General features: G+C 48.8%; 1 protein-coding gene across 1 annotated transcript; it reads right to left on the reverse strand.

The window, feature by feature from the left end:
• Positions 1–5857: 5857 nt before the first annotated feature.
• LOC102383426 (interferon-induced very large GTPase 1-like) lies at positions 5858–11220 on the reverse strand. The gene is given in 1 exon segment (XM_014527739.2): positions 5858–11220. A coding segment is annotated over 1 exon segment (4818 nt). The 3' UTR covers positions 5858–6402.
• Between the last annotated feature and the right edge of the window lie 236 nt (positions 11221–11456).

Consider the following 11456-nt stretch of genomic DNA (forward strand, 5'->3'; position numbering starts at 1 on the left):
CTCATCTCCAACCTACATTTCCCCTGCTGTAATTTCAGCCCATTGCTCCTTGCTCTGTCTCCTCTGGCCGCACAGAATAGGCCATCCCCACCCTCTTTACAACAATCACCCTTTGGGTATTTGAAGACTGCTCTCACACTCCCTCAGGCTTCTCTCCTCCAGACCAAATCATGGAACCAGAGACAATGGGGGTTGAAAGGACCTCAGGAGGTCGCATCCAGTCCAACCCCTGCTCCAAGCAGGACCAGCCCCAACTCCATCATCCCACCCAAGGCTTGATCTAGCCGGGTCTTCAACACCTCCAAAGAGATTTCCACGAGACCAGACTGCAGTCAAGCACTGAGCAGGGCCCAGTGGCACCCAGACACCAGCTGGGTCAGAGAGGTCTGAGGGTTCATAAGTGACATCTTACTTTGTCAGATGCTAGCAGATCTAAAACTGCTGACTTTCTCAACTGGTTAGACCCTAAGGGACCTGCCATACATTCAAATGAAAGCTGAATAGAAACCAGCTATAAAGCGGTTATACATTTTCAAGCACTAACTGGGTAGCTGGTTGGGTCTTTTTATAGCTGGATGGCCATTTTTATAGTGTGATTATTATTTCACAGATGCAGCCGTCTAAATTTGTTGTGTGATTCACCAGTTAATTGCTTGATAATAACTTTGCTTGGGTGACCGGTCTTAGTATGTACGCATGGCAGGTCTACTTTTATTGCATAATTCACCAATTAGTTGGACGATAATTACTTTGTATGTGGGGCCTGTCTTACTTTGCATATGTGGTGGGTCCAAATGTATTGCGCGATTCACCAGTTGACTGCATGAACATTACTTTGTATGCATGGCGGGTCTATATTTATTGTGCGATTCACCAGTTAATCGCGTGGTAATTACTTCACACTTATGGTTGGTCTTACTTTGTACATGTGGCGGGTCTACATTTATTGTGCGATTCACCAGTTAACTGTGTGATAATTACTTTGCACACATGGTGGCTCTACATTTATTGCATATTTCACCAGTTAACTGCATGATAATTACTTTGTACGTGTGGCAGGTAGGAAATGTATCATATGATTCTCCAATTAATTGCGTAATACATGTAACATGGAGCAGAGGCCTAAGGTGCCACCCTGTCCTGCCTTCTACTTTCCTTTGACTTGCAAGCAGTGGTCCTGATAAAAGAGTCCAGGGTGCTATTGGCTTTTTGGAGGGAGCGGGGGGGGTTGCAACAAGAGTGCATTTTTAGCACAATATTGAGCTTCTTGTCTGCTGTATATTCGGGGTTATTTTTTTAAATCAGAAAATTTGGATTTTGTTTTTTTTATCAGAGAAAACCAGGATCCCTCCCTCATCATACCTGTTTTATATTTATACCAAAGTCCAATTGTAAATTTTTTTAACAGTTAGCTGATAAGATCGTTGTTTACTGAATGTTGAAGCACTCAGGGGGTTCATCATATAACACTTTCTTTTTACCTCTATATGTATAGACACAGGCACTCCGCCAAGTATATTATATTATATTATATTATATTATATAACCACTGCTTTTGGGCTTAGGATCCCTGCAAAGGAGGAGCAGGAAAGCTTGCAGAAAGTGGTTGCTTGCAAGGGCACGTGCATGGTTTTGCTTGGGTCCCGAGGCAGGAGCGGGGAGGGAGCTCAGCCCCGGGGACTCGGCCAGGCTCAGAGAAGGGAAAGGACCCGGGACCACAGTGCTTGGGGAGGAACCACCCTGCAGCCTGTCTGTGCAGTGAACCTGCCCTTAGTGATGGGGAGAAGACAGCCTGGTATCCTTTTCCCCTCTGTGAGGCAGAGGGACCCATGTGAGGAAAAAGGGCGGTGTGGTAGACTTGCCTAGGAGGCAAGGGGTTGATCTGGGGAGAGTGAACTGAGAAGCAGCCTGGGGCTGGATGGGTGATAAACCCAGGGTGGTTTCAGGTCTCAGCACAAGGGGCCATGCCTGGGAAGTGGAGAAAGTGCTTTTGGGGAAGGGGGCCAGTGTGTGTTTCTTTGCAGGTGCCACAGACGTGGAGCAGAGGAGAGCTGCTCTTCCCCACGAGGGTCTAGCAGAGCGCAGGACTTTGGAGCAGCAGCACCAGCCATGATGATTGTGTTGGCAGCGTGAAGGAGAGCGGATGTTTGCACTGCCCCGGTGTGCTTCTGCTGAACTTCACTCGAGTCCCAAGGTTTATACTGGGGAGTTGTACTGGGGTGTCTTTGACTCAATCAGCACAGCGTGTTTCAGTGCATTGATACCTGCCGTCAACGGTTAGATGATTGATATCCCGCTCTGTTATTAACCTCATTCGTATGTGGACTGTTTATAATAATAAAGTGTATAAATAGTCAGATGTATGTCCTGCAGGGGGTGGGGAAACCACAAGAAAGCACTCCTTAGGGTCTGGGCGGTTGACCAAGGCTATTTCAGGCCCCAGGACACTGAATCTGGACGTGGCCGTGGATAGCACCGTGACTAGGATTACACCAATATCCAGCCTCAACTTCCCTTCATAGATTTCATAGACATCAGGGCTGGAAGGGACCTCGGAAGATCATCGAGTCCAGCCCCCCGCCCAAAGGGCAGGAAGTCAGCTGGGGTCATAGGATCCCAGCAAGATAAGCATCCAGTTTCATCTCGAAGGTGTTCAATGAAGGCGCTTGAACCACCTCCGGTGGCAGGCTGTTCCAGACCTTGGGGGCTCGGACAGTAAAGAAGTTCTTCCTTGTGTCCAGCCTGAAACGATCTTGAAGTAGTTTGTGACCATTCGACCTCGTCATCCCTTGGGGCGCTCTGGTGAACAGACGTTCCCCCAGATGCTGGTGGTCACCCCTGATAGACTTGTAGGTGGCCATCAGATCACCCCTGAGCCTGCGCTTTTCCAGGCTAAAGAGCCCCAGGGCTCTCAGCCTGTCATCGTAGGGTCTGCTTCCCTGACCTCTGATCATGCGCGTGGCTCTTCTCTGGACTCTCTCAAGCTTCTCCACATCCTTTTTGAATTGTGGAGCCCAAAACTGGGCGCAGTACTCCAGCTGCGGCCTCACTAAGGCCGAGTACAGGGGGAGAATGACGTCCCGGGATTTGCTTGAGAAGCATCTATGGATGCAAGCCAGCGTTTTGGTCGCTTTTTGAACACCATCAGATTCTCGTCCGCCCACTTGCTGAGCCTGTCCAGGTCAGCCTGGATAACCTGCCTGTCTTCTGGTGTGGATGCTTTGCCCCAAAGTTTGGTGTCATCGGCGAACTTGGCCAGTTCTGATCGCTTCTGACTCCAGTGTCCACATCATTAATGAAGATGTTGAACAGTATGGGTCCAAGGACAGAGCCTTGGGGGACCCCACTGGTCACAGGACACCACGATGAGTGACTTCCATCGATTACTACCCTCTGGGTCCAACCCCGGAACCAATTTTCCAGCCTTGCTGCAGCTTGAGCCCATTACTCCTTGTCCTGTAATCTGCCCCGACTAAGAGGATCCCAGCTCCATCCTCTTTGCAACCCCCATGATGAGTCCATGTCAAACCAACCTCAGGGTAAAATTATTACAATGGGCAGAAAGCTCCTCGTTATCCTGAGTTGCATTACCAATCCAGATGGCCACATTAAGGTTAAACCTGAAAGACACGGAAAGGCATTAACACAGAGAAATGCAGGGTGTGGGCACCAGCTTGAGCTTTGATGTTTTTTTACTTTCTAAACTTCTTTTTCAGGCAGCTCCAGCGCAGAACAGATGCCGGGCAGTCACGTGAGGCTGAGGTTTCCTCTCCAGAAAGAAAAGACTTTGCAGCAAGTCTGATAACGTATCATCTCTGCTCTCAGTATAAGACTTATGTATGTAAGTAATCCATTCATCTTCACAGATGTTGTCTGGAGACCCGGCTTCTGGCTGGTGAGAGTCTGTCCTCTACGTGGGTCAGGAACGGAGTCCATATGTCTAAATATCGGACCCTCTTTTGTTTCTTTTCTAACCTGATGGGATGTTTTATCCATCACCAGGATATGCCATCGTTTAACATACTTTGTTTTCAGTGTGTGTGTGCGCGTGCGTGCGTGTGTGTGTGTGTGTGTGTGTGTGTTTGATTCCTTCCAAATTTGAACAATACATAATGTAGCCTCTAAAAATAAGGATCCCAGCTTTACTTGCTACCAAAAGTAAACTTCCTATCCTGCAGCACTCAGTAGAAAAAGCTGAGGATCCAGAGGGAGAGCACCATAGCACTTATTCCAATCATTTCCCCCGAGAATATTTGGACCTCTGGACACAACTGCTGCATATAGAAAAAGAAGCCTCTTTGTCCAAAGCCTCTCCAAAGCAGGATGCATGAGTGATAGAAACCTTGGGTTGGATCCTAGTGTAGGTCCCACCTGGAGTATTTTGTAGTAGTTTTCTTTGTGTAAGGCACCCGCGGAGCTGTGGGTAAGCTAGAAACAGAAAAGTGACGTGCCAGTGTCCATGGCGGTAGGGACCGGTGTGGTCTGAGGAGCGCTGCAGCAGGGAGGAAACAGCCCCAAGAACCACGGTGGTGAGAGACGTGTTATAGCCCTGACGCCCTGACCGCAGCCCCACAGAGAAATGTCCGTGCTTCCTCTACAAAGATCCAAACAAGCCACAGCTTCGCCTGCCATGCCTTGGGCAGGCTCGGCCCGTGGGTCTCCTCCCCAAGTGACTATCCCCACACATGGTTCATCTCATACTTCGGGGCACGGGTCCCCTGCCATCAGGTCTCGCTCTTGTCCCTTGATGGCCCTGCACCGTGGTCCTTTCAGACTGGGGGACAGGCTGGAAGAGCTCCCAGTGCGGGCCGTGTTGGGGTAGGGGCTGGTAGAAAAGCTCGGGGGGCAGTTTGGGAGGAAAGGTGGCCAGCAGGGCTCTCAGGGGGGCCTGGCTGAGTCGGCCCCATGGGGAACACAGCTCTTCTCCTGCTGCTTTTTAGGGCCAAGGGGCGGTCCGGAAGGGGGAGGTTTCCACGGGCATTGGAGGGAGCGGGGCTGGCTGAGGAGACAGTAGCTGGGGTGCTTGGGGCAGGTGTCAGAGCCTTTCTTGGCCCCACCAGGTGCTGGTGCCTCGAAGCCCAGGCTCTTTGATTGCTGCACCTGAGAGAGGGCGGGAAGTGCCCCGCGGGCAGGGGAATGGCAGGACGAGGCAGGCACCATGCATCTAATGACGCCTCCTAAGAAAAGCTCCCTGCTGCAGGCTGCTTCTCCTCCCACCTTGCCAAGCACCTCAGGGCCCTCCATGGGTTTTGGATGGACTGCACCGCTCATCCACAGCCCCCGCCCCCCCCACACCCGCCGCAACACCCCCGCCCTCTCCTCCCCCCGCCCCCCCCCCCCCCCCCCCGAGCTGACCATGGCTGCATTTCTCCCAACAAGTGATCGCACTCATTGTGACAAGGGGAGCAGTCTCCAAGGACCCCTCCATGGTTGTCCCAGTGCAAGCGCTGGGCTCTAAACTTGTTCATGATCCACAACTGCCTGGGGGGAAGCTGGGGTGGAGATCAGGGCCATAATGTCCCCTAAGCTGGCTTGGCTCCCTCCCTGGCAGTGTGGGCCTTGCTATCAGTGCCCAGCCGGCAAGCAAACCCTTATCAGGGGAGCCTGGGAGAGGAGCTGGGCTGGACATGCACACGCAGGACATGCTGCTCTCTGGATGCCCAGACAGGCTCCCGTACTTACAGCGAGGCCAGGATGCACCCCAGAGTGTGACAGGTTGCCACCGCTGTATTGAACATCTGCACAGTCTTTCTTGGTCTCCAGATCAGTAGGCATCTCCAGGGCATAACTGAATGCCACCCCTGGGCTCCGCAGGGACAAGTACTCTGTGAATACCCGACATGACAGAAAGTCGCCAGTGTTTTTATTTCAGTGCATATGTCACTACATGAAGAATGAAACAAGCCAAAAAACAGGTATGGGGAGTCAAGCCTGATTCGAGCATCCCTGGCACATGTAGCTAGAACTGCACGCTGCCCGCTCTATTCAGAAGAGCAAATGTGAAGCAGTATTGTATCATATCCTACTTTTTATAATGTTAGTATTTACTATTGCCTTTCCTTGCTCTTTGCGTTGCTGCTTTTAGTTGTCCATGTTAATACGCTCACAGCAGGGAAGATTTTAGTACATGGACACATGCGTGAGTTAGATTTCTGTACTTGGGGAAACTGCAGGACTCTGACATTGTAGTCTGGAGAAGCAGCCCCACACCTGCACAATGAAAGGAATTACGGTATAGATCTCTGCACGATATAATAGTTTAGACTACAGCTTTGCTTATCTAACTAGTTTTCTAAAATGCAATACAATCAATAGCAATATTTGAAAATTAAGTTCTTTTCTTACGGTTTCCAACTGCAATCTGGTTTCCTTGATTCTACACTTGTATAGTCTTTGTTCTGACTACTTTAAGAAGGCTTCCAGCTCTGAAAGAACAGCCGTCTTTGTAACTGTTTTCCACTGGGAAGGGATTTCACCTCTGCCTTCAAATTTTCTACTGTACTGCTTTTCCAAATCTTCCCTGAAATGACACACAAACCATTTCCAGTAAGGCAGCACCGATGTGTCAGGTGTGATGTTCCAGGTGTTATACGGATGTCCTGCATCTCGGTACTTCTTGTATGGGTACTCGCGATCACCACTAAGTATGAAATCGCAATCGCTTGCTACAAGACTGGAACAAATATCAGTAACAAGATGGTTTGTTGTGGACCAGTGCCATCCATTCACACCTTGAGGACGATGGAAGGAAACACTGTGGGCTCCATCATGATCAGCTATGGTGTTGGTGCACGCAGCACTGCAAAAGGGACACTGCTCCCAGCACCCACCCAGCTGCTCAGCTAGGATTTTGTGTGGCTCCTTTCTCAATGAGTGCAGACCAGTGTCAGCAAAGCCCTTTCTTAGCTTTTCTATCACTGGATCCAATGCTTTATTCATTGCTTTCTTCAGAAATTCTATATCTGTAATCTCCTGGTGTTCAATGCCTTTCAGATCACTTCTTGGAAAGCACAGATCTCCTCCAAGTCTGGTGCAGAACTCATCCAGCCATGAGGATACATTGCCCCTTCTGTCTTTCACCACCCTAGTAGAGTCATCAATAGCTGAGACAACACGAGAGTGCAAAGTATCAAGAGAAATACTTAACACAGTCCTCAGTCTTGGATTCCTTTGATTGAAACAATAATCCTCAACGCACTTTTTGATAAAACCCTCTATGAAGTCCTTTGGGAAGTGAATGTACTGCCGGTACTTGTCAAAGTTTTCCTCTTCTGCCAGGGATTTCAGAACATAGGCTTCTAGTTTGGATCGGTTGCCATTGGAGGCTGGATAGTTGGCCCTCATCTCACCGGCGATGTCAATGGCAGTCTTGTCGTACACTGCCTGGAGAAGCGCTGCAGACAGCTTGGCTCATAAGAAATCGGCCAACGTTGTGATGGAGGTGGCGCCTTGGCAGGAAATCTGAAAGCACTTGAAGAAATCTTCTCTCTTGCTTTCCAGGTACAAAGCTGGATCGTTTGCTTTTTTAAAGGCTGCGTGCATATCTTCAAACCTTTGTGCTGCCATTTTGCATAGGTACAATGATAGCTCTATTTCGTACTCTGCATTGAAGGTATATGTTGAAGTGCTGGGTAGGGAGCTTATACCTATCCTAATTTCATTCAGTATTTCATGAAAGTAACCTCGATTGTAATCCCTTTTTTGTTGCTCTTTCTGATCAATCTTTTCTTTGACAAGGTGCATGATGTGATCTGTTATTTGCTGGATGTTCTTTTTGTCACATTCAACTAAATCAGTCTTGAAAAAGTAAATTTTTTTCTTTGTACAGATATGTTTAGAAAAATCTACAGAAAACTTTTTTTTCCTGGAAAAATCCTTAATTCTTCTTGCTAGATTAGGCTGTGTAAAACGCTCCAGAAGGATACTCTCCAGGTCGACATTAATATTAGGCTCTTCAGCAGGTGGAGCCGCGGAGGACACTTCAGTGACCCACCTAGTCCAGAGGGAGTTAAAGCTGAGTCTCAGTTCGCGCTCACTCAGTTCCTTGCCTTTTAGTGACAGAGCCAAGTCTCTGCTTCTTCTGAAAAGCTCATTCTCATACTCTGACTTCTTTGCATCTACCTTGCTTTCGTTCTTCTTCAGTTCAATGAGTTTTTCACACTTCTTCTTTGTTTCTGCCACAAGCGACCCTTTCAGATCTTGCAGCTTCAGTTCAATGCCAGCTTTCCACTGGATCAACATCTCCGAGTCCTTGTCCTCACTGAAATACTCTTCAAACTCCTTCATGATGGCACTGTACTTTGCTTGAACTTGCTCTTCCAGGTTCCCGTGGCTGACCGGGAGCACGTCTCCGTTCTGAATGCGATTGCTCAGTTTTGTTTCCAAATCCAGTACGTGGCTTCTGAGCTGCCACGTCCATTGGCCATACATCACTTCTAACTTCTTGTACGTTGCAATCTCCAGTGAATTCTTGAAGCTGAAAATAAAATTCTCATTCAGCAAAGCGCTCCACAGGTCGCCGATGCGGACCTTTAATCCTGAGAGCTGTAAGACCCTGCCCTGGGATTCGTGTCTGGCAGCCGCGAGGATGCTGTTCTTCAGGTCCTGCACGTTCTGGCTGTAACTGGGGTTTGGGGGGGCCATGGGGGGGTTTCCTTCCCACAGGTGAGCAAAGTAGTGGATGTGGCTGTTCACATCAAACCGGATCACATCGTTAAAGCAGGTGGCGTCACAGAACTCCTGCTGGGCTGCTATGACCGTCATTTCATCTAACTTTTCCTGCAAGCGCCTTTGTCCTTCCATGTTCTGCTCTTTTGCAGCGATGTCTCCAACATTTTGGTGCACAAACAAACAGCCTGGGGAGAGACGGACTTGCTTCATCCTCAGAAAAGCCTGCACTGCGATCTGCAGGATGTCCTGCATTTCTGAGGGATTCTCCCCAAATATATTGATTAACGTCACGTTGCCGAGGCCAATGACGAAAGTGGCCAGCTCGTTGTCATGACTGCATGACAGTTTATTGGCCAGCTCCATGGCCCGAAGCCCCTCAGTATCAACTACAAATACGTAATCAAAGTGCAGATCTTGTTGGAGTTTCTCATCCACTTTAATGAGCTGCATAAAAGCTCCCCTGGTGCATCGCCCTGCACTGACGTTGAACTGCAGGCCAAACATGGCGTTGAGCAGCGTTGATTTTCCAGTGCTCTGGATGCCGAGCACCGAGAGAACAAACACCTTTTTGTCCCCCAGCTTCTCAATCAATCTGTCAAAAACTGCCCCCACCCATTTCAGTGGCACGTAGGAAGCGTCACCGTCCATCAGCTCAACGGGATACCCTGAAACCATCAGGTCAGCGGCAATTTGAGGTAGTTCAAGAAAACATTTATCTTTTTTATTCATTGCCTCCAAAGCTTCATAAATCTGCCCAACCTCTCTCAAAATGTGCTCAAGGCCAATGGTAGAATCATTGATTTCATTTGAGAGTGCCTCTAACTTTCTTAGCTTATTTTTCAAGCCATCATCCACTCCTTTTTTCTTTTGTGCCAAGATATCAGACCACAATTTATGATAATTTTGCTGAAGAACTGCAAGTCGGTCGGAGGACAGGTCATCCATGAAGACTTTCATCCACTGCAAGAAGTACTTTTTGGTGGCCTCTGGATGCACCCTGAGAAATTCAAGCACGGATCTCATCAGGTCATTGAGGGGGAATGCTCTTTTCAGCTGCTTATTTCGTATCACAGACTTTTCTGACTCAATCTCACTCCGGTGCTGCTCAATGCTTCGGTCCCCTTTGTCCTGCAGGCGGGTAAGTTCCTTGTCCTTTCTGCACCACTCGTGCCACAACCCTCCTTGCAAGGGCAGTAGCTTTTCCTTGATGTCACGCAATTTATTCTCGTTCAGGAGCGTCACCAGAGTCTGTGCCACAGCTCTGGCTTCCTGACACTCTTCCTTGTCTCCATCGATGAGGAAACCATGCCGGCGAGCAATCTCTCCACAGGCCTCCAGACTGACGGTGCGGGGTGAGCCTGCCAGGAAATGCCTAATGGTTGTGGTCAGCTCGTCCATCAGCTCTGCTTCGTTCCTGTTCTTGAGGGCTATTTTGATGTGCTGGGGAGATCTTCCAGCCACAACTTTCTCTTTGTCAGCAAGAAGACAGAGCAGAGGGTTTTGAGATTGCCAGAGATCACGTACAATTTTCATGCCTTTTTCGTCCTTCTGACCAGACTCAGTGATGAGAATCACGTTAATAGACGAAACTTCCTGTAAGAACTGGATTTGTTGCTCGTGTTCTCGTGCATCTCCGTGCAGGTTAGTAAAGGCAATGCAGTTGTCAAATCGATCGTCATCTCTCCCAGCCGGACAATACCAGAAGATTTCCACGACTCCTCTCATTAGGAGGCAGTCTTTGCTGCTGCCTCTGCAATGACGATGGAAAAAGATATCGTGCTTGTGCTTGCTCAGCAGCGCGTTCAGGATCTGAGACTTAGAAGAAGCAGGAGAATCCCCAATGCGCATGAAGGACACCACTGGGGTGTCCACTCGGTAAATCAGTTTGTTTTTGTTAGTTTTAGTTCTTGTGCCATCTCCAGATTGCTCAGCGCCTTTCCAGCTCTTGTGGAGCAGGCTAAGGGCCCAAAGAGGGAATTGTATCTGGGAGCCACGAGGACTTGGCACCAGCAGTGGGAGGGCAAACTGGCAGAGCGCAAGCTTTGTGCAAACGTATTGCCTCATGAAATCATCGGCACAGTGAAAAATCGCCATCTGGATGTCCATTGGATGCACGTGTGTCTGATGCACGGTAGATCCACCAGCTCGCTCTGTAAAGTCATTAAAAAAGTCATCAAATGTATTGAAGGATTCGCCCTCATTGCCTTCGGTTGTTGGTGCATTTGCTGGGTCTTGTTCAGTTTTCGGGTCATCCTTGCAAACCAGGTACCTTACACGGTAGTCCAGCATCATCAGCTTTTGCAAAAAATAAAATGGCAGCTCACTGTCCTTGCTGGGCTGGCTGTCATGCACAGAGGTCTTGTAAATGATGTGGAAATCTGCTCGCCCCATTTTCTGTGGATAATAGCTGGCAAGTCCCAGTCGCTTCAATAAATTCAGAAACGCTTGGTTTTCAGTAGTTTCCTGCATTTGGCCACTGCTGGTCAGCAGTTCTTCCTGAACAGGATCTCTCTGAATAAGATCTTCAGGTTTTTCAGCTTCTCCAGACATGGCTGCGAAAGGGAAATCATACTCGTGTTACCAGTTTGGCTCATCAGGGAACTCTTCAGTAAGCTAAAGCACAAAAAGGAAGCTTATAAGAAGTGTACACTTGGTCAAATAAATATGGAGGCTTATAAGAGGATTGCTGGGGCATGCAGGGATGAAGTCAGGAAGGCCAAAGCGCAGTTGGAGGTGCAGCTAGCAAAAGTCATGAAGGATAACAAGAAGGGATCTACAAGTAGGTC

This window comes from Alligator sinensis, unplaced genomic scaffold (assembly GCF_000455745.1).
Source record: "Alligator sinensis unplaced genomic scaffold, ASM45574v1 scaffold2976_1, whole genome shotgun sequence".
Taxonomy (NCBI): Eukaryota; Metazoa; Chordata; order Crocodylia; family Alligatoridae; genus Alligator; species Alligator sinensis.